The following is a 24,542-nucleotide window of genomic DNA, read 5'->3' as shown; positions in this document are numbered from 1 at the left end:
AGCTCAGAACCAATCCTTTCTCTTTCCCCTCTTCTTCTTCAGACTTATATAGATTTTTTGGTTATTTAGTATATGAGATGTGAAATGTTTGCTTTATGACTACAGTAAATAAAGATGTCCTTGTCTGAGGAGGTTGAGAGGATAAAGTGTGATTACCGAATGAAGGAATACTATCAGTGGCTAAAATTATATTGAAATATATTATTTTGACACTACAGCATGTAGTACCATATAAATACCAATATATTTATATAGCCTACTTTTTATGATGCTTATATTGCAAAACCATTTAAATAATAGTTATTGATGCATGCCATATACAGAACAATTTCATTTTAATGCATTTTATTTTGGGAGGAGCAATAAAACATTTAGTTTTAGTAACATTTTCCATTTGTTCTTATTGGTTTCTTAATCTTAGTTAATGTTAATTTCAACATTTACTAATACATTAAAAAAAGTGTTATGTCTATATTATTTAACAGACATGAGTTAACATGAACTAACAATGAACAGTTGTATTAACTGATGCTAACAAATATGAATAAATACTGTAACTATCATTAACTAACAGTGTGCAATACATTCATTAATGCATTAACTAATGTTAACTAATGAGACCCTATTGTAAAGTGTTACTGTTATTAGTTAATACTGTATCTTAAGTCATTTTTAATGGAAAATAATTGGCAGACCCCCTGCTTTACTGCAATGGAACCTTTGCTCTAGGCCCAAGAGAAATGCAACTTGTCTAAATGAATGCATCCCTGTGCAAGACACTATGGACACAAAAAAAGATAAATCCTTTAAAATCATGACACCGTGGCACTGACTTTTGTGAGGGATTCATGCATTACATGGGCCTGTCACTGGCACAGATAAAGGTAACAAAGCAATTGTTTGATTTATTTCATTGTGCCACTGTGTTTTATAGCATGTAAACCAAGGTCAGAACATTATTTCAGTCTTCAAGGCCTGGACAAGCAGGATGATTTTGTCCTTAAACCTGTCATAACCATAACACACTATTGCCTCTGTGAATCTGCACACCACCTGATGCCCATCCACCCTGGCAAGTTATGAGGTGTCAGTTAAATCATCAAGACAGCCTGCCTACAGACAGCTGTAGGAGGACACAATGGATCAGAAGGATGACTTATACAATTGCTGTTAACATTTTGGACGTGTAACTTGTCAGGGCCGTGCACAGACATTTTAGGGGGCATGTGCTCAAGTGAGAAAAAGTCTTATCTCATCTCATAATTTTTTTTTAACTAGTTACATATTGTAGAACAACTTTAAATTACTTTCATATCAATACATACTTAAATTAAACAAAAGAAGATATTTTGGGACCATCTACTGTTGGTTACCAACATTCTTCAAAATATCTTCTTTTGTGTTCAGCAGAAGAAAGAAATTCATACAGGTTTGGAACAACTTGAGGGTGAGTAAATGATGACAGAATTTCCATTTAAATTCTAATAAACTATCCCTTTAATGCAGTTTTTGGGCACACACTTAATTGAGAATTGATGCCAGTGGTGTAATTTAAAAAATGAACTTATTACTTAGAAAAGGGCACTTGTCTAGTCAGAGAGAAAAAGTGGAGGTGCTTGAGCACCACTTGGGCTCTATCTGTGCATGTGCTTTGTTTGCAAATCTACATTTATGTTATGATCATTTAGCTTAGACCTTGTTTGACACATTAGACCAAGATGTTTGATAGTGCTGTAAAGATGACTAAACAGACCAAAAAGGAAGAATGACTTTCAGATCTGCTCAAAGACTTTTAGTTCCATTTTATTTCAGCTGCCAGTTTTTATAGAAGAGTCAATAAAAATGGATGTCAAGAATTGATTTCTAAATGTGGCTGAGATGTTATTTATGACAGACATCATGCTCGGATTTAATAAGTTCTCTCCTTGTTTCCAGGCATAGCTTCAGCATGGTAAACCTCCTGAAAGGCAAATCCAACCAAGCCAACCACACAGAACGGTCACCCCTTCTCACATTCCCCCAAAATGACAGGTGAGACTACTGTATGTATATTTCCTAGTTGGTTTCACAGTATTTCATTTTTGATTGTTCTTTAGTTCTTGTTTTCTTTTCTGTTCAGCAGTAAACAATTCAATGAAGGTTTGTAAATAAAATAAAATCCACTGTAGCTCATATTTCATAAACGTTTTTCAAGTAGTCATTTGCAAACATTATATAATGCTTTGACAAGATCAGAGGTTGATGTGCATTCATTTATAATTATATACCAAACTACACTAATCAAATTGTAATTGCATTTCTGGCTATTTCAATGTTCATTTATCATCTGTTTAGTGTTACAGAATATCTTATTCTTTTGCAAGTTATTATATTGCATTAATTAACCAATCATACACAGGGAATTTCTCCATCTTTCTTCCAAAGTTGCAGATTCTAAAGACCTGTTGACTTGGCTTTAGTCAAGGAGGCTTTTGCAGAACAGCTGTATGAATGTTACCTGCGGGTCTATTATTACCGACCTTGTTCTCATTCAGTAATGAGAAAAAGTGGCTTTGTGACCTTCATTTCCAACAATTACTTTATATATTACCAGGTTGAAGGCAAACAGTTCCTCACATAATGTATGGCATTTTGATATCTTGAAGTGGTCTTGACCTCTATGTTGCTACTTTTTAATTATACCAAACACTGCCTGCAGTACTCTATCTGCACTCTCAGTTGTCAGCCTCTATAATAAAAATCGGGAATGATTCCAGCAGATTGAATTTGATACCAGACTGGAAAAATTTCACACAGTTTGCTTAACCAGTAAGGTATATGTTATTATTAGCCATGTTATTTGCATAAGAATCCCCAATTTTCCATTTTAAATGTTTTGTATTTTTATTTACAAATCAATATTTTTATGTGGGAAGCAACTATAGTTCTTAGTTCATTTTGCTTATTGTTCCATTAATTTCCTGTTTTCCTCAGCATGTGTCCTTGATTCACCCATGCATCCCAGAACTAAAAGCGCTCACTAAAGCCAGTGATTTTTATGTAACAATGTTTGAAGAGTCATAAGCATAAGGATTACACCTGTATTTAATTTTGTTGAGATGTGTAGGATAAGTCTTCTCACTGATAATGAAAATTCAAATTGAGTCATACACAGTATTTTTATGTATTCATTGTTTGTCAGGTCAAGTCATCTTTATTTATATAGCGCTTTATACAATAGATTGTTTCAAAGCAGCTTTACAGTGATAAACAGGAAAATAATGATTCAATGATACAAAAGTATTTAATTCTGCTGTAAAGCAGCTCTAAAAAGACCATAGTAAACAGCCATTATTCATTTAAAATCAGTTCAGTACCATTCAATAACTGTGTAAAGTTCATAAATGATGGAATAAGTTTAATTAATCTATAAAGCAGCTCTGGAGAAAACAATGCCATCAGTCAGCTCAGTTGTGTCAAAAAAAGTGTCAGTGCATTTAAATCAATAATATTGCCCAATACTAAGTGTCCCCAGCTAAGAAAGCCAAAAGGTAACAGTGGCAAGGAACCCAAACTCCATTGCTGAAAATAAAGCTTGGTATAGAGAAAAAACCTTAGGAGAAACCAGGCTCAGTCTCCTCTGGGACCCTTATTGCAGTCTTTCTCAACCATAGGGCCGGGGCCCAGTAGGTTTTATTGATTCCCCTATGATTTGAACGATTCCCCTAGTCTTGAAAAACATGGATATATGAGGTAAAAAAGGTTGAGATTCACTGCTTTATTGCTTGTTTGGCCTATAATAACATATGGTACCATATTCATATTTATAAAACTTTGTCATGATTCTTAAATTCCAAAGCCATTAAAATAATAATTTTTAATGTTCATATACATCACACTATATTTTAATTATGAAACATTGCAGATGTTTAGCTTCTTGCTGTAGTTAAAGTTAAATTAAATGTTATTTTATTTAACATAATTCAGTTTTTCACAAATTAGTTTGATATCAAACAATTGGTGGGGCCCCTACAGTACCGCCATAGACCTCTGAGATCAAGGAGCCTACATGTAGTAAACTGTAGTGCTAATATGGCTGGCTGCTATCTGCTGCCCTTGGTAATACATTTTTCATTCCATAAGGCAGTGAGCTGAATGCTAATGCTGCTAGCGATTATATTGTGTTCTTAGTTGGAATAATCTATCTTGCTGCCTATAATCAACACAAAAACCTCTAGTTATGCCTAGGAACTTGTATCCTGTCTTAGCATGGATTCTCCAGAACTGTGTAGCATAAGAGGCTTTTAACACCTTTCGGTGGTCTTAATTTATTTTGTGTGGCTGCTAGCATTTAGATGAATGATCGCTTTCAACTTGCAGAAGTTAATCAGCCATATGTTTTACTTTGGATGCTATTAAAAGTTATCCTAGAGGTAGTGTTTAATTTCTATGTAACTAGCGGCATCAAGAAATAATGATAGTTTCAAACAGGTTTCCCAGATCAAACTGATTAATTTGACCACTAAACAGATCCCGCCCCCAAACACATGAACTCTTTGGTGGAGCCAGAAGTTGTCTCTGACAGCTCAAACAAACAGAGCAATATTTTGCAAGCACCACAGTGTCTAACCCACTGTTTTTATACTGTTTTTGCAGTATAACCTACATGGCACTGCATGAGCCCAGCCTGGGGTCTGGAGAGGAATCATGGGAGGCGAACTCTGCTGAATTGGAGAGGAGGTGCAGGCTGGGCAGTGAGGTGACCAGTCTTTCCCACATCACATCCATGGAGAAATGTGAACATTACTTCAAACTATCATCCCCCATCAGGTATGGCATACATACACTACCGCTCAAAAGTTTGAGGTCAGTAAGATTTATAATTTTTTTTGTGAAAGAAATTAATCGTTTTATTCAGCAAGTACGCATTATATTTATCAAAAGTGACATGCTACTATTTCTACTATTGGTGTTATTATGAACTTTTGATTCATATTCATATTCATTTTCTAATCAAAGAATCCTGACAGAAATGTATTATAGTTTCCTCAAAAATATTAACTGTTTTCAGCATTAATGATAATAAGAAATGTTTCTTAAGGTCAATTCACACCGCACAGACAAACACCAACAAACAAGTTGGCAGTTGGATTTAGAATTTTATGAAAAATAACTGTTGTGTTCACACTGCCCCAACAGACACCAACAAACACTGATTGAACATGGTCAGTTGGGTGAAAACAAACTCTGACCAACGCCAACAGACGCCAAAAGGGGTAACAACACACTGATCCAACAAAACCCAACAAACGTGCCTGTCTGTGCGGTGTGAATTGGCTTTTAAGGACCAAATCAGCATTTTACAATGATTTCTGAAGGATCATGTGACCCTAAATACTGGAGAAATGCTAAAAATTCTGCTTTCCCATCACAGGCATAAATTAAATTTTAAAACATATTAATTGAAAATAGTAAATTTTTTCTAAATCAAATAAATGCAGCATTTGTGAGCATAGGACACTTTTTTCAAAAACATTTAAAAATCTTACAGACCCCAAACTAACTAAAGTTAAACAAAGTTAACGAAGCTGGAAATGACAAGGCAGAAAATATGAAATGGTTGTGCAAAGATCTTTACTGTAGCATTTTAATTCAAAATCCCCTCTGAAAACAACTGTCTGGGACATTAACTGTGTTTCTGTTGCAAAGTAGATGTCATAACAAATGCCTACATTTGCTTTTACAGATATTGCTTAAGGACAGCAACAGTCTTCACCATCTTCATCATTGTTGTTCTCTGTTCAGTAAGTTATACAGACCTAATCAACGTTTTCTATTCTTCTGTAGAATAATTTGCACTTATGATTCTATTACTTGCTTATCTCAATTTTATTTGTCTGTCTTTGTGACAATAACTATATTTATTTGAATCATCAGCTGTTTTTCAGCATGTATCCTGACAGGGAGAGCCCCTGGAGGATGCTGGCAGTCTCATCTACTGAGAGCTTCTGTATCCTCGCCATTTGTGTACTTTAGAGAATCTGCATTGTATGGGTTTGCTTTGACTTGATAAATAAGAATCATTAATGCACAAGTCAAATATTGTGATGATGCGTGCCACTGCGCTAACTCCTCAGACCCTGCAGGGATTTTATATTTGGTTCGGAGATTGCACTGAAGGGCTGTTCTAATTCATTTCCGTCTCTGTGACAATCTCACCATCTGCTATTTACAGCGGCCTGTGTCATGGTAACAGTCTTGCCTATGACTTTGTGCATAACAACAGATCTGCCTGATACTTGTGGCAATCTGTGAGTCCTGCAGAGCTGTAGAGATGAATGAGAAGAGTGAACAATGCACTGAAGTGCTGCAAAGTACCTTCTGCTGGTGGGAGGGGATTGTCTGTCCGAAATGAAACGATGGCCAGCTGACATCTGTTTGCGATGCTCTTCCAAAACACTCAGGTTTACGCTTGATGGATATTTTGTGTTGTGTATTTTCATTTATATCCCTAGTCCATGGAAGTTTTCCTTAACCTAACTGATCACTGTAGCCATGAATCTTACTGATTTTCGTGATAGCTCCCTGCTGAAGCTGCAGGTTGGTGGTCCGTTTTTGGGAGAGATAGAGGCAGTACAAGAGGCCCAGGAGTATATTCTGATCCAAGTGGAGCAGACTGAAGAGGCAGGGCCTCGCCGGAGAAGAGCTCAGCAGGTTAGAGTTGTTTCAACACAGCCGACAGGAACAATTAGGCGATTTATCCTACCAGCAGAATAAAGTCATATTAAAATAGTTAAAGACCCAGTGGGATGATTTGCACCTGTGGTTACTATAGGCACATTCCACAATGTATGGCAACCAGACAGTGTCAAAAGTCTTTCTTAATTTTGAGCAATTTATCTATTGTTTAATCAATTGAAACCCATACAAAGTTTGGATTTTTTAATGTTTTTGAAATAAGTCTCTTATGCTCATCAAGGCAGCATTGATTTGATAAAAAATACAAGAAAAAACTGTAAAAAATGTAATACATTTTAAAGTTTTTAACAAAATTTTATTGTGTTTTAAAATGTAATTTATTCCTGTGATGACATAGCTGAATTTCAGCAGCCATTACTTCAGTCTAAGTGTAACATGATCCTTCAGAATCATTCTAATATACATATATATACTTCAATACTAACATAATTTTGTGCTCTATGAACATTTTATATCATTATCAACTTAAAAAAAAAAAAAAATTCAGGATTCTTTAATGAATAGAAATATAATATAATAATATTAATAATTAATATATAATAATATAATATTGTGTATATATAATATTGTTATATTATTATTTTCATGTAGAGGCATTTATACATTTTAAGGTGTCATTTAATAGTATCCAAATACTTTTGGAGGATGCTTTATGTGAAATATTTTCTTCAGTATTTTCTATTTTCAAATGTTTTCTTCTCTCAAATAGTCTTTAGCCTAATAGCCTAAACATTCACATTATAAACGGTAAGATTTTTCCAACAGGTGCTGTATAACTGGACTATACCATTGCATTCCCAACGAAGTGACCAAATTCTGAGAACAAGGACATTTGAAATGGTTAGCAGGTACGATTACACATTCCCCATCACATAAGATCTGGACAATTCCACTAATAAACTGGAAAATCCAGGACCAAATGCAAAGACATTTCATGTTATACAATGCACATTATTGCATCTGCTGGATATTGAAAATGTAGAATTATCTTGTCATACAACTGCTAGATTTTAGATTTTAAGTTAATCAGATTTTAAATTGTGCTTATTGTTCAGTTAATGTGATCATGTGATAATGTGGGTTTTGCGGTAGTTCCTGTCATGGAATGTGCTTTAATCTATCTCCACATCTGTAATCTGTCTTTCTCTTCCCTCAAGCGCTCCTATTCTGATCAGTGTGCAGGCCTTTCTGTTAGACAGTCAGGTGGTCCCTCTGTCCATGACTCACCAGTCGCTCTATGTAACCGTGGAAACACAGGTGCTTATCGCTGGATTGATCCTGGCAGGAGTCTATGTGCTCATCATCTTTGAGGTAAAATATGTGGAATCGGCGTGAAGACATTATTTTTCACACTGCAAGATAATCCATTCAATGGTCTTTCGTGACTCATCCCATATTTCATCCCCTTAAACAAGCTCATCTCGGCTGTTTAGCCACATTGACTCTGTGCAGAGTCGACTGAGATTTTTATATACATATCTGTAGTCTTTTGTAACTTCTCAGGAAAAGTAGATGTCACAGTGGGTAAAAGTTGTGCCTTCAGATCCAGCACTGTACTGAAATAGCAGTGGCTATTCATAAACTCACGTTTTTATTTGTACCGCTGTTGAGCACTAGAGGTCACTGGGATCTACTTAAGTTAACAGGAAGAGGTTTATACTGGCCCACACAAACTGATTCCACATGTTGGATTTTTGGAATATCTGAAACGGAATTATGAATCGAAAAGTTGATTTTGCTGCTCATATTTTATTGCAACATCAAATTAAAGTGGTCCAAATGTCAGAAACCAATTTTTATTTTTTATTTTAACTTAAAAAAGAATACAGTTTTAAGCTTTTGTAACATTTTAAAGTGGGGAAAAGTAGAGAATTCTGCATTATTTTTAGGTCACTAATTGGTCAAGTAAGACATGATCCTGAATCAACATGTTTTGTTGATCCTGGAACAACATTCTTGTCCGAAAATGATAACTTATACCTAAAATCAGAGGGAAATAATATGTGAATAACACTGATGTATAAGCACCTAGCCCTGGTTGCAAGCCTAATCTTGACATAAACTGTAAACTTGTCCCTCAAATCTGATTGGTTGATTGGAACGTTGTTCCAGGACAAACAAAGATGTTGGTCCAGGAACATGTTGTAAATAACCAAATAAGCAATTCAGTTCATTTCCTTTGTCGAAAATGTCAGATGTCCCTTGCTTCCATTGAAGCACAAAAATGCGTACTTCAAATCAGTCTGATAACATGGATCATCCAGTTTTACACAAACTTGTGGAGTTCATACAGCTTGAGTGCTGCTGTCAATCAGAGAGACATAATGAATACTAGGACATTCTGGCATTCACTCAAATGCTGAAAATTGTATTCGTTATAAAATTGTATAAAATAGAAGCATTTTCACTAGCTGTCTCTTTTGGACCTTATTATTGTAGTAGTAGAACTCAATTTTCTGGTCTCTTTCACTCAGGATGCCTGAAATGGCCAGCTCTCATTTAAAATGAATAATTTCCTTTTTTTTTTGGTCACTATATATCTTTTTTTGTGTGAACGGCTCTTAAGGGATATATATTATTACAAAGCCTCACAGCAAAACACTCCTCCACATTTTTAACTTCCTCTTCTCCCAGTAGTGCACACTTTTTAGAGTTTGTGAGAAAGCTCTGTTTTAGTGTGGCTCCAGGGGGACATGAGGGCAGAGGGGACCTCCCTTCTTAATTACATTTATTTCTTCAGGAGGGACAACATGCTGTGTGTCGAAGAGTTTAATTAGGCCTTTGTGAGAGTGCTAATGGAGACGTTGGGGGCCCATGTTTCCGCTTTTACCGAAACACTACGTTAATACTAATGCTTCATAAATATGGCTACCCAGTCATCAAGGTGCTAAGAAAATATTGCTTTTAAAATGAAACTAATGAATTGTATGCTGTTTAGGTGAGTCATCATACTTTTATTTATTGTGCTTTTAAAACAGGGTTACTTTGGGTAACATTACCTCTTTGATTTTTTTTTCATGAGGAATTTACCAAAACCTCATCCCAATTAGAACGTCTTTGAGAACAGATTACAGGTGAAGTTCAATAGATAATCACATTGTTGAAGACTGCATTATATTATATTATATTATATTATATTATATTATATTATATTATATTATATTATATTATATTATATTATATTATATTATATTATATTATTATACTGTATTATTGTCACTATCCAAGTCTTGTGGTCCCTTGTTGTGTAAAGGATTTTTATGTTGAAGTTCATTTTCTGTTCCTATTGTTTCCATGTTAACTTCCTGTGTTTAGTTCCTGTTTTCACTTGTTGCATTGTCTACCTTGTTTGTTTTCATAGTTACCCTAATTTGTTTCCATGACTACTAATCACCTACACCTGTACCTCATTAGCCTTTGTGTATTTATACCCCAGTGTTTCGTGTGGAGTCTTGTTCCTACATGGATGTAACAGTTCAACATAAAAGTCCTATACACAACAAGGGACCACAAGACTGGGATTGTGACAATTATTATATTATTTAATATAATATAATATAATATAATATAATATAATATAATATAATATAATATAATATAATATAATATAATTTTATTATATTATATTATATTATATTATATTATATTATATTATACTATATTATATTATATTATATTATAATTTTTGTACAACTTAATGATTGTGTTATACTTATAAGGCATGATTTGAGATCTTCTGTTTCAGTGGAAGTTTCAGAGTCTTATGTTTCAATGGAGTTGACATGGCCAGTGTCACAAATTTTTGAATTTGATTAGTGATGAAGTATTAATGCAGAATCGTACATATTGTTCATTTTATGTCATAAGAGTTCTTTTTCTTTTTTCTTTTTTTTTACTCTAAAACTTTGTTATTTCCAAGTTAGTATAGATTTGATTTGCATTAGAGATTCCACAGACGTCTGTGTTCTCAGACTTTAGGACCCCATTGTAAATAAGGAAGCATTTGTTGTATTGACCCGGGCCTTTTCTTCCTATCTGCATTGCACAGCAGCTTTTTGATAATCCTCAGAACTGATCTAGGATCAGCACTCTGAAAACTACTTTGATTAAAAGGGCTCAGATGGTGAGTTTCATCAGCAGCTCTGATAGCTAAAACTCATTTGCCCCAAGAGAGGGCAAAACCTGAAATCAGAGATATATAATAGTATAATGTGCTTATAAATATTAATATGCCTTAAAAGATTCATGAATAATGTATTTTTACAATCTTATTCCAGATATCTTGTAAACATTTTAATAATGGCTGATAGATTATTCCTAAATTACACTAGAGCAGCAGTTTCTCAGTAAATGGGGGGCTTTGGGTATAAAACTAACATTACATCTCACACAGGCACATTTTGACATTTAATTTAGCCATAAACTGTTTCTTGGCCTGTAATTAAGAGTAATTGGTTTAAATCACAAAACAGAGAAGCATTAGTCTCAGAGGATACTTTCTTATGCAAAGCAACACAATACATATCCATGTTGCTGATTAATTCTGCTCAGAAAGCAGTGTTCAACAATTTATCTTAATGACCGGTTTTAGACTTACAATCACAACATTGCACCAAGTGTTCCTCCCCCTCTGGGAAGTTGTCGGACTGACACAGATTACTTGCTCCTTCGAGACTGGAGTCATTAGCTGTTAGCCTGCACGTTATGAACTCATCGTCCTTCTTTCGCTCCTCTAGCTGATTACACAGTCTTGTAATGACTGCTCCATCTTGCCACATGACAGCGAAAGAGGTGCATCAGACAAAGGTTGATTCAGGTGTCCCAGTCAAGTGCTCTCACCAAGAAAGCAGATGCTGATATCTGACGCTGCACTTTAAGGTGGCGCTTTTAGTCCAGAGGGTGATTGAAGAGCAGAAAATCAGAAGATGCTGTCGCCTGACACATATCGTTGTGGATCGGAATTTATCGTTTGATTATAAGAGTGCACAACAGGGTCAGAATGCATTTAATGTAAGAAATGAGGTGGATCAAACAGCAAAAGAACATAAATGAAGTGTGGGGAAGAGGGTTATTTGGCATTTTGAATCAGCAAATTTGTTTGGCTGTCCAAAGTCTTGTGTATTACATATTTAATAGTGTTTGCCAAGGCAGGCATCGTTATTACGGTTGCTGATGTGGAGGGTTAGGGATTTGAACAAACCCCTGATCTCAAGTACTACTATTTTGTGCTATGGGTGAGAATGATACCTCATATCATGCAGCTTGTTTAGATGAGTTGTGCTATTACTTTCCTAAGCAATCAGGCATGATTTTTGCCTGGTGGGTGATAACACTGCAAGAAAACAGCTTATATTGAAGGAGAACATAATTGAGAGACTTTGAGGTGAAATCTTTGAACATCCGAGCAACCATAACATGCTTAAAAACAACATGCATAACATGCTTAAAAGCAACACTCTAGCATTGTGCATAGCATCTAGCATTAGGCTAGCACAAATCTATTTTGTGGTACATTGTGGCTATTAGTATATGACCAATATAGCAAAAAAAATAAAAAATTACCGTGCTGATCCCCCCCCCACCTTATTTATTTATTTATTTATTTTGTTTTGTTTTCCGTGTTCCGTGTTCCCAGATTGTCCACCGCACTCTGGCTGCAATGTTAGGATCCCTGGCCGCTCTGACAGCGCTGGCTTTCATTGGAGATGTAAGTTTGGTTTTAGAGAATGTTATTTATTCCATTCTGATGAAGATTGTTTACAATGTGTTAAGAGTTGGACAGACAGACAGACAGACAGACAGACAGACAGACAGACAGACAGATGATCTACATTTACCCAATGAAGTAAATCAGACTGGGCCATTTCACATAAATGGTATATCGGTAATTGCACTGATTTATTCTATTGTGAAGCGTAAGATTGTGAATAATTTAAATCTTGACTTTCTCTCTGCAGATCTACAAATTAGTTTGTAGTTAGTTATTCCAGAAATTGGAGATAAGTGCGTTATTTGAAAGCAAGTGAAATTACTCGGTGCACTTCTGTCCGTTTGGAGTGCCCTTTAAAAAGACCCAGAGCTCTGTAGTCTCAAATGTCTTTTTTTTTACTATGAACTTTAAACTTGGTGGGTTGGTAAATACACCAGTAATCATCAGAATACAGTATGTAGTCCACTGCAAAATGTTTTAAAATAAAAAATTTGTACAACTTCACAGTTTAAGTTGACTAAACATAAACTTTGAAGGCAGTACAAACACGTACATTTTTAAGTTAAAATATCATATATAGTAAATATATATACATACATATATGTGCATTGTTGTTTCAACTTAAAAAAGTGTCTGTGCTGCCTTAAAATTTTAAGTTTAGTCAACTTGAATATTTGTGTTATCGCAAGTTAAATTCGGAAAAGTCATTCTAATGCAAAATTTTAAGTTGTGATAGCTACTTGCAACAATATTTTTTTATCGTAATTGAAGCAATTATTTCAACAATTCACTGTAAGTCTGGAATGTTAAAATGCTCCTTTGTATTCATTCCATTGTCTCTTTACTGTAGAGGCCGAGTCTGATGACAGTTGTGGAATGGATTGACTATGAGACACTTGCCTTTCTGTTTGGAATGGTAAGTCTAATTCTAACAGGTCAATAGGAGCTCTCTTGCAGCTTTTTTACTCAATCATCCTGAGTAGGAGGGTTCCGACAGAATGTATTAAATATAAAGTCACAGAAGGGCTTTTTCAAATGAAAAAAAGTAAAAAGGTCAAATTTATTTATTAATGGTGCTTGCTATTTTATCACTATTACTGTTGTTAATCAAACATGCATTGAAGTTCGGCATGTAAATTTGTGCACCGTTTCTGCTATGAACATGAATGATACCTCAAAGGGTTACCCCACAGCATTAGAACCTGGAAAGATGTCCTGCTAAGTGCTTGACAGGCTGACAAGCCCCTAATCCAACCCCTAACCTGAACCCATATCAGCTTCTCAAGCTGCTCAATCTGACAGGCACTTAGTGGGGCACCTTTCTTTAATGTGCTGTTAACCTAGAGCTTCTTTTAGAAAGAATTCTTTAGGGGTCCAAGTGTTGGTATGGTGTTTCTTTTCATTGTGCTTACTTTGCAGCAGCAGAGCACAACGTTGATTTTAGAACATGTGAAATGTTTGTTGTATGGCTGTTTGTCTGCATATGACATTAGTCCATATTTTACATGGTAGTGCAACAAAATGTGACCCAAAAAATACGAATACACATTAAAAACACACAGCCTCTAATATTATTGCTAAAGTGCCACCCTTTTCAAGATCTCTGTTTGTTCAGCTGCTGTCTCCATGGAAACAAATACGTTCAATCAGCCCTCATCCAAAAGACTACATGTAGGAGTATGTGAGGAAAGGCATAAAAGAAAATCAGAGACTGATGATAGAAAATGAATCACAGCATCTGTCAATTTTAAAGACTGGCTATGAAACGTGAGCTTTAATAAACTCAGAAATATTAATGTTTCTCTTTATTGATTTTCTATTTTTGAAGGATGTCTGTTTCTGTATCTGAGACGCCCAAAAAAAAAAAAAAAAAAAAAATCAGAGAAGGATATATGTGGCATGAAATTGAGTGAGAGACCGTGCGTGTGGTATTTGAGATATAATGTGATTTTATAGCAACACATGTGGCAGTAAGCACTAAAAATAGAAAGCATGAAATGTTCAAGTCTCATAACCCTTACTATTTACTTTCAGATGATACTGGTGGCTATATTCTCCGAGACTGGTTTCTTTGATTACTGTGCAGTCAAGGTGAGTTTTCTCAATCTAATGTTGCAAATGCTTGTTTGTGATTTGTTTTGCAGACGTCTGCTTAAGCAAGGTACAATTTCTTGGTTATGTCCTCATATTCTCTGTAAAATTAGGCCACCCAATCTATTCCACCCACCTTAAATCTAATATTATATATTATATTTTATAACATTTATGTAAATTACAGTACATACGTACAGATACAAATAACCGTTACATTATATAATAAGGTTTCATTAGTTAACATTAGACAACTAGTTTAGTTAGCACGAACTAACAATGAACAATACTTCTACAGAATCTATGAATCTCAGTTAATGTTAATTTCAGCATTTGTTAACATTAGTTAATGCACTGTGAACTAACATGAACAAACAATGAACTACTGTATTTTTTATTAACTAACATTAAAAAAGATTAGTAAATACCGTAACAAATGTATTGCTCATTGTTAGTTCATGTCAGTTAATACATTAATTACATAGTTCTGGCATGAAACTCAGAACCCTTCCCCTTCCCCAGCGCCATCTGTATAGATCTGCTACGGGGTAAATTCTTGTATGTTACATGTGCAGCATTAGCAGCATGTCTTACATGCTCACAGCAATATCTCTGAATGTATTCACAGTAGCGAGTCTCTGTACTTGCTCTGCAGCAGCAGCAGCATAGCAGATCTATTCCGCCAAGACCAAATACATTAACATTGCCATAACTATTACCATGCCAATCTCTATTACCATACCAATTTCCAGAGAGTTGTCATGATAGAACTAATGTTAACAAATGAGACCTTATGGTAAAGTGTTACCAAAATAACTACTAACAGTTAGTCAGCAACAAAAAGGGTCTGCTGCAAGTGGTCTGGTGTCTGATATGATTTTATTTCACATTATAGATATCCGTTTTTGTTTTAGTCAATGTAATCACATCATGCTACTTTACCCAGTTAGCTTTAAGGCAAAGTAAAGAAGCAGCTGGCCTGAAAATCCCTATCATTCACTCTCAAGCAAAGTGATGAGAACCCCACAAATGCTTTATACTGTATATGAAATTTATGGGTGAATAATCAAGCCCCAATAGAGATGCGAAAAGAAATCAGATGGAACAAATCTTTGTCAAATGATGCAAATGTTTATAAAGCGTGAAGATAATGGGTTAGAAGTAATGAAAGCCTAAAAATAAATCTTACGAGGAGCTTCATTGGATGGATATATCATCCCTTATTTTCAGGAATTCTCTGGACTGCGGTAAAAGCCCTGTTGTAACGTTATAGATGTGTTGTGGACATTATGTGGACACACGCTTATGTCCTCTCATCCCATTCATCAATATTAACAGGGTTCTGGACAAGGGCATGTCCCACAAATTAAAACATTGCCATAGAAACAACCCTCTTGATTGAACACCATCTCACACTTCTTCTATTAGCATGTGTAGTCATATGTGGCTGTGTTACTCTTTGGCTGTGTCCGAAATCGCCCCCCATACCATTAAATAGGACACTATTTGAGGGGACAGCCATTTGTAGTGGTGTCCGAAACCATAGTGAACATTATCGAGTGCACTCATTCAATCCCACAATGCACCACAATAACGAGCGTACAACCAATGTATGCTCAACGGCTAGAGAATACCCATAATGCTCTGTGAGAGTCGCGCGTTGAATGAATTCCCGCGTCTGACCAAAAGATGGCGCCCACAGCTGAATCATCCATCCATCCATTTTACAAACCCCTGGTCCAAAGTGGCTAAAGCGTAATATCATACATTAATTGATTATTAAATTGCTGCCAGTTTGCTACATTTCAAATGATTAAAATTGACAGAAAAATGACAAAGCACAAACTATGCAATAGTTACAACCCTTTCGGCAGACTTATTTTCATTCACTCTTTCAAGTGGACTATATTAGTGGAGTAATGTAGAGAATAGTGAATAGGGGGCGATTTCGAACACAGCTTCTTTTTTTTTTTTTTTTGTCAGTTACCATTGTTTTGAGTCAGGAAGTGGTGACATCACAGGTGGGTTACAATCCCCCGGTGTTACCACTTGATTAGAATGATTCCAGACAGCCTGATAATGTCTCCATAGTGACAGGCTCTTAAAGTGCAGGTCTTTTTTTTTTTAATTCTTATTATTCTTTTCTTTTCAGACTTGAACATTCTTTTAATGCTAAAGCTTGAATGAGCAAACACACTATGGATCATTGTCAGTTTTTAGAGTGAATTACTCATTAAAGTTCACTTTTGAACATTGTGTTCTGAGACCCCCTCAGAGGACCTTATTTCATTCTCTGTCTTTGAGACGCTGTTAAATTTGTCTTTCCTTCCCACTGGAGGATTTTTGGAAAACATGATTTTGTTAATGTTCATAAACAAAGGCAAGCAATTTTTCACTTACTTTATTTCTGACCCAGTTAGTTTTCATTAATGTAAAATAATAAGAAAAGATCTAACTTTGTAAACCAATCTTTAAGGTATTCCCAACAGTGTTCTTTGTCTCCACACAGGCGTATCAGTTATCACGAGGAAGAGTGTGGCCCATGATTATCATTCTCTGTCTAATTGCGGCCGTTCTGTCAGCCTTTCTTGATAATGTGACAACTATGATGCTCTTCACCCCTGTTACAATCAGGTAATGGTTGCTCTTCCTAAAACAATCTCTCTTCCTCTTTTATTTACATTTACATTTATTCATTTAGCTGACGCTTTTTATCCAAAGCGACTTACAATTGCTATATATGTCAGAGGTCGCACACCTCTGGAGCAACTAGGGGTTAAGTGTCTTGCTCAGGGACACATTGGTGTCTCACAGTGGATTCGAACCCGGGTCTCTCACACCAAAGGCATGTGTCTTATCCATTGCGCCACCACCATTTCTCTTTTGACTTCTTTTTTTAAAATCCGGTTTAGTAATGTGCTTACAATATGATTACAGTAAGTCTGTATGGCAAGCAATTGCACACAATTGCAATTCTGGAGGTTTCCCGAAGTCTAACAAAACATTGTATTTGAATGTTTTGTTAGACTTCGGAAAACCTCCAGAATGCCTGGCCCCATTGACTTTCAGTGCTTTGCTGTACACATGACTTTTATTTAAAAAAGCTGAGTAACGAATTCAAATGATTTTCTTGGTTATTGACAGCATGCCACAGATGCTGTCAATAGAGTTACATTTGAATTGATGCTGGAACATTCCTTTAAAAGAAGTCTGTTCAGCTGAACTACTGCTAAAAAAAAGAAAAATCCCAGAAGGCCTTGGCTTTTTTTCTAGACAATAATTTCTTTGTCAGTCTGCTTAGTATTATATGAGGATATAAAGAGTCATGTCTCCATGCTATAAACTTCCCACCTCCATTTGAGCTTATTTTCACCTTCCTTCTTTTCACCGTTACACATCGTCTCTCAGTGTGATTCATCGGTGCCTGTGCACATTATATTTGTGTTCCCGAGTCTTATATATGTTTTATATCCTGATGTACAGCGTTATTTACTTAGCGTCATGTAGGACACCCTTTTCCTTCAGAGGACGTGATATGAATCAATTAGGCACTGTGTAAAATGGTTTCATGTCCCATCTCTGCTGAAAAAAAAAAAGACTAGTAAACCAAGTTTTTTTTTGGAGCAAGGATACTTATTGGATATTTTTGTATTTTTCATCCCTCTGCAAATTTCATCCGTCAAATTCTTATCATCTTATGTGGACCTTAAAAATCCCTAGTCTGGTAGAATAAAATAAATCTATATTTCACCCAGCCATTAAAATGTTATGCGCTGCCTCAGCGTTTTCATGACATTGCTTGTGAGAAATGACTCCTTTTTTTTTGATTATGCATCACCAATTGCATCTTCAAACACCTTCAGGGCTTTAGGGTTTAGAAACACAGGACACACGCATACTCGTTAAAAAAACGAATTTGATAAATTACAGAGTTCAGCTTTTTGTTAACAGGCAATTTGCTTGTGCAAGTATTTTTTTCATGCCAATTTAGCAGGGAAACAGATTTGCTTATCTTAAGATTTGCTTTGAAATTCAGTGTTAATAACTAAACTTGAATTTTGTGCACCTCAGCTCAAGCTTTTGATGATGATGAATCAGGCCCTCCCCTCTCCATACGTTATGGTACAATTACAAATATGGAAGAAGTAAAACCTATGAGCCTGTGTTCTTTTGGTCACGATGCTAGGACATTGTGATGTTTGCCATGGTGTTGCTATGCGATTGCTTAGTTGATCTGTGTGTTTTTTTTTAGTCTGTTGCTATGGTGTTCTGGTTGGTTGCTACAGACCCAAATCAATCGATCCCATCATCAAGTCTCTATTATATTCAATAAGTCTGTGGGATTGTTTTGCATGTTTTATTGCACAAATTGTGAAAGTATGATAGATGAAAAAAAATTATTGCATTGATGTTCCAGGATCATCAGTGCTAATCAGGTTTTGTGATGCCTTTATGTACTCTAGATTATGTGAGGTGCTTAATCTGGACCCTAGGCATGTCCTGATTGCTGAGGTAATCTTCACCAACATCGGTGGAGCTGCCACTGCTGTTGGAGATCCCCCGAATGTCATCATCGTATCCAACCAGGATCTGCGTAAAAAAGTATGTAATTACTTTTCACCATTCCCGTTTGTTGCTGGGTCATTCACGGTTGAAAGGATATTGTGTTGCTGTCGTGGGCCTGTTGAGAGTGTCTCTGGTAACTTATTGGGCAAATTATACATGACTGAACAAATAAACAAAACACACAGGCACATTTGTGACCAAGCATTTTTCTGGCATAGAATGATAGCCTTGTGCCAAAACACCCTGTCACTATCCACTCAAGTCTAAAACACCATGGCATCCTGTCTTACACCTCTACTATTAATTATGTAGGAATACTTCTTGCCAGCTTCAGTCACACTCTGCCAAATTTTCTCTCTCTCTTTCTCTCAGCAGAGTTGAAATCTTTTTTGCTTCAGTAAAAGCAAAACCGCAAACATGTAACAGTCATTGTGTACAAACTCTTGAGACCAACGATTTCCGACTGGGGGTATGCGAGATGTTTGGCTGCAATAGACTTGTTACTCATAGGCTACGAGTAACACTGTACATTTTTTAGGCTACTTAAAGCAATTGAAGTACAATGAAGCAATGCCTAGGTGATGGATGTGTGTGATTACAAAAATTTGGTCTGCAACATCGACGTGTACTTTCCTAACTCAATCACAGGACAGCAGCACAAAGACTTTCTTTCATCGTTACACAACCTCAGAGTCTATGATCAAACTCTTTCCATCAAACCCTCACTCACAGGAAAACACAATTTAAAGTTCCATCCTGCCAATTGGATAAGGCTATCACGCCAATCACGGGCAGGCTGAATAATCTCTAGGTTTATGATGTAACCTCAAAGCAGAGAGTCTTGTGTGGTTCTGTGTTCATTGAGCCTTGTGTAATATTGGTTTGATTGAAAAGGTGAGGGGACATTTTGTGATTTATTATTCACTTCAATGGAAGAGATGGAAAAGTGTGACTCAGGTTTGTGGTTGTGATTGAAATTTTCATGTTCACATTTAGACAGAGATCAATGCTTGACCTCATTGGTGAGATGACTAAATATACACAGTATGTCTTGGAGTTTATTCTGTCTGTTTGTTTGACCTTACTTGAGTGTCTGCCAGTTTGTGTTTTTGTAGTTGGGTGTGTTATTTTATTGCTCTTATTTAGGATTATGGATTTGAATGCAGTTCAAATGACTAACCCTTTGAGTGCATTTTATAACACAACTCAAGTGTGCGTTGCATTCTCGGTATTGCCGCAAGTTGGCATTAGCATAAATTGTCTGCTTCTACAGATAGCTGTAGATAGCCCTTTTAGATCATCCACTGCATTGACGGAGGGACAGTTTGTAAGAATGTTGCTGAGCAAGATAGATCTCATAAGTATGTTTACCTGAATAATAACAAATCAGATTTAATAGCAAAGACATTTGAAGCTAGCTCTATCATCCCGTGAGATTTATTGTTTTCACCATAGCGCATGCACGAAAGCACATTAAATATGTTCAATCTGTGCTCTTGCAATGCTTTGGCCTAACATTTACATAAAGTATACTCCTGGCCTAAATCATGCAGCTTGTTGAAGTGCGCTATTGCTTTTCTAATCAGACCTGGTGATTTACAATAAAACAGACAAAGAAATTCCCATAGATTTGCATTGAAATTGCACTGAAAATAGATCAAGGGAATAGAACATCATAGAGACTTGACATTGCCTGTAAGCAACTACCCAAAACACCCTAGAAACCATCTTCATTCACAGTAACCTCTTAGAACAAAAAGGTTTAAAAGCCATGTGTGCTAGTATATGTGAATGTGTTAGTGTATAGTGTGCAGAAATCATCTTACGACAGGGTTCACGTATGATTCATAAAACATTCGTATGCTGCCAATCCCATTGTACGAATGATGGTACGTTGATAAATGTGGTGGCTGTAAACAATCATCATTTAAATATCACGCCCCTAAAGATTCACGGTTCAGAAGCCTTGCTCCTGTACGATTTGCGACATGGAGAAACGTATCCCGGCCAAGAAGAGGAAGTATCTCATGAAAGTGAAATTGATCTTACTCCAAAAACACCTGTTAACCTCGTAGTTGCAAACAATTATTGTTCATTAAAAACCGGTAAATAAAACGATACATTTACAAACATTATAAACACTATAGGCTATTTTAGTTTCCCTCACTCCACAACAAATCCTTTAAATTGAACTGTATTCAGAATAGAAGAAGAATGAAAAAAGTTTTACGTGAAAACGACCGTACTCCCAGTTTTCTGTCTTGCGTTTGATTTGTAAATGAGGCCCAAAGTGTGTGTTAGTAAGTAAGTGTTAGTGTCCAGCTAAAGCCCAGAATGAGACACAGAGGACAAGATAGAGCTCTTTCATCTCCAGCGCCAGATGCTGATTAAAGATGCTCTCTTTGGAGCCACTCTTCCCTGCAGCTCTTTCTGTCACACACTAGCAAGACACAAAACCGTGTGTGTGTGTGTGTGTGTGTGTGTGTATCAGTGCAAAAGAGAAAGCGAGCGGAAAGAGGGTGGCTATAAAAGTATAGGAGATCCATCTTTTTCTGACAGTCTATTTAAAAGGCTACACGCCAAAAGAACAACTAAAAAACCTCAGTCTATTTGGAGCCATACATTTTTATGCCATATAAACATCTTGTCAGTGAAATTGATTTCCAACCCCATCAGAATTTTTGATAGAGATGGATGAATTAGTGTGTGAAGCACATACAATTACCTATTTTAATTGAGTGCTTCTTCACGTTTTAAGTGTGTTTTAAAGAGAATCTCAAGGGTGGCTTGAAGGGTCATGCAAAGGTAAAGAGAGGACTTTTCTAATATGTTATATTGCCCTGCTTCCATGACAGCTGTGAATAATGGGTTTTCGCCTGGTCTGAACGCTCTGTTTAGGCTTGAGCGCCCCAAAAGAAGTCAAAGCAAAAGATTACAAATTGTTTGGGGCTCATTTTCACCTAAACCAAATGAACGCTCGTGGACTGTTGCATTCGTAGTGTTGCATTCCAATTTCCATTAGGATCAGGATAGGATGGTACTGTCTTTCTTGATAAGATATAGACAGTCCAATCAGTCCGTGGGGGATCCCCCGAAAAAAGAGAAAAAAAAGGTTGTTGATTGTGGCGAGGGGAATGTTGGTCCACTCCTCTTACATGGCTGTGCGAAGTTGCAGGACCTGGCAGGACCTGGAACACGCTGTCGTATTCGATTGTCTTCAAACAATTACTTGTTAGAAGGCACCTTTTGGAAAGGAGACCTCTCTTAAACTAATATTGACCATATTTGCTCGAACAAAATGAAATGAAAAACATTTAGTATTTAATCCCTGTTTTTTTGGCCACATCAAACTGCAACTGGCTTGACATTTTGTTGTCGTTTTCTGATATTTCCTAATTTAATCATAATAAATGATAATGATAATGAATAGTAAGCAGTAAGCTGACCATTTTCAGTTGTCTCATTACTCCAGTTGAGGAAACATGGGATGTGAAAAATACATAATTTGTGATATACACAAAATGTATTGAAATTTTATCGGTAAAGGCTGATAAAAAAAACAAAAAAAAACAATGAACATTTTCACTTTGTCGATAACAGAGCAGTGTCAAAAGTGGATGGAAGCTTTAGATAACAGTTTTATAGAGCATTTATTAATCTAGTTAATGTTCACTGTTCATTCATGTTTGTTTATTAACTAATGTTAGCTAATGAAGTTCAGATGTTAAATTTGTATAAGTATATGCAGAAATTAACATTAACCTAGGCTAACAAATGCTGTAAAAGTATTGTTCATTCATTGTTAGGCAATACCCAATACATTGAACTAACATTAACAAACTGAACCTTATTGTAAAGTGTTAACGGACTCTTAGTAAGAATTAAGAAAGGTCATTAAATCCATTAAAAGCCATCAATGAGGGTGTCTTTAAATATTTCATGAGAAGTTCAATATTTGCCATCACAGTTTTAAATTTAGTTATTCCTCACACTCTTCCATCAGCGACAGAAGGGTGCCTGGTTTAAATTGTTGTTTCATCAGCTAGCTTTCAGAGCTGAAATCGCTGTGGGGTTTGAGTTAATTTGTGGCTCAGTAGAAACATTGTCCTTGCCTTGTCAAACTGGCTGTTGTACTGGATGATGCAGCGGTATTAATGCTCAAGTTACATTTTCCACATCAAGGTCATTTCCTGCTGGGCTGCAATTGACAGTGGGAAGTTTCTAAAAAACCCAATAGCCATAAACTTACATTTCTGACAGGCCTAAATCTCTGGAGGGCAGAACCCATGAAATGCACTGAAGCCCCCTGCTCTAAATTTCCTATACTTTCTAAACATCATTTTGGGTTTCTGTCACGACGTTCGGTGATGAATATACTCCTGTAGCAGATGCACAGAGGAGGGCTGTGATGATATACGTGTGTAGTGCTGGACAGGTTCATCCATTCTGTTCGGTAGGGAGAGATTGCATCTGCTGTAATTATTGACATGGATGCAGTGGTTTGTGTTATCTCTGTGTTACATGGGCCAGATTTGTTTATATTTGAGAGGGCTTCTGTTTGTGTTGACAACATGCAGATGATGAATGGAGATACAACTTCATGTGCAAAAACACACACACACACACACACACACACACACACACACACACACACACACACACACACACACACACACACACACACACACACACACACACACACACACACACACACACACACACACACACACACACACACACACACACACAATTCAATACATGCTGTTTTCTTATCTGTTGATTGCTTTGTGCATTGATTTGGTACCTATTTAGCTGGGTCTTACATGTCAATCAAAAACACTTTTATGGCATTACTAAGAGAGATTCCCTGCATTATGAAACACTTTTCTGGGTTTCACATGTGTGTGTGTGTCTGAGGACACGAGTTCCTGATGCAATCGAGGTAGGAGTCGATGAAACTAGGCTCTCTGTGGAGTGACTGTATGATCCAAAAATATATTTAAGCTCGTGCAAACAGGTGCTTTTAGTGTATGTGGGTGAGCTAGTGTAATGTAGTTTATTGATCCTATGTTTAAGATTAAAAGTTCTTTAAAGCTTTTTTTTTTTTTCGAATGTTCTTTTTACTGTACCTGACACGTAGTATCTTGAGGTATCACATCACATCATTTTATTTTATGCTTTTGTTTTGTTCTTGTGAATTTGAATAGCTTTGAACATGCTGTGTATACTGTTGTTCTCTGCAGTATATTATGTAAATGAATGAGGGTGTGCATTTTTTTTGGCTCATGTCTGTATGCTTGTGTATAGACGTGGATTTTATTTGAGTCTAGTGAAGCCATCACGTTCTCCAGGAGTCACTTAATCCGTTTATTAAGCTCCAATCAGCCTCAGCATCTTTAGAGCCTCAGTAATCTGAATCGAAGCTCTGCCTAACAAA

At 36.2% G+C, this 24,542-nt stretch overlaps 1 protein-coding gene across 1 annotated transcript in view; it reads left to right on the top strand.

Moving 5' to 3' along the window:
* The window catches only part of oca2 (oculocutaneous albinism II), a 97,385-nt gene that overhangs the window by 14,158 nt on the left and 58,685 nt on the right, over nucleotides 1-24,542 (top strand). Inside the window, exons 3-14 of the mRNA XM_082137239.1 lie at nucleotides 1,936-2,031; nucleotides 4,636-4,809; nucleotides 5,726-5,783; nucleotides 5,917-5,989; nucleotides 6,533-6,693; nucleotides 7,504-7,586; nucleotides 7,896-8,049; nucleotides 12,374-12,445; nucleotides 13,299-13,364; nucleotides 14,483-14,539; nucleotides 17,049-17,173; nucleotides 19,003-19,141. Coding sequence (XP_081993365.1) covers nucleotides 1,936-2,031; nucleotides 4,636-4,809; nucleotides 5,726-5,783; nucleotides 5,917-5,989; nucleotides 6,533-6,693; nucleotides 7,504-7,586; nucleotides 7,896-8,049; nucleotides 12,374-12,445; nucleotides 13,299-13,364; nucleotides 14,483-14,539; nucleotides 17,049-17,173; nucleotides 19,003-19,141 — 1,258 coding nt within the window. The remainder of the gene's footprint in view (nucleotides 1-1,935; nucleotides 2,032-4,635; nucleotides 4,810-5,725; nucleotides 5,784-5,916; nucleotides 5,990-6,532; nucleotides 6,694-7,503; nucleotides 7,587-7,895; nucleotides 8,050-12,373; nucleotides 12,446-13,298; nucleotides 13,365-14,482; nucleotides 14,540-17,048; nucleotides 17,174-19,002; nucleotides 19,142-24,542) is intronic.

The sequence above is a fragment of the Leuciscus leuciscus genome (genome assembly GCF_965113295.1).
Source record: "Leuciscus leuciscus genome assembly, chromosome: 14".
Classification (NCBI taxonomy): Eukaryota; Metazoa; Chordata; class Actinopteri; order Cypriniformes; family Leuciscidae; genus Leuciscus; species Leuciscus leuciscus.
The sequence above is the reverse complement of the archived record's forward strand: the minus strand, read 5'-3'. Positions and strand labels throughout refer to the sequence as shown.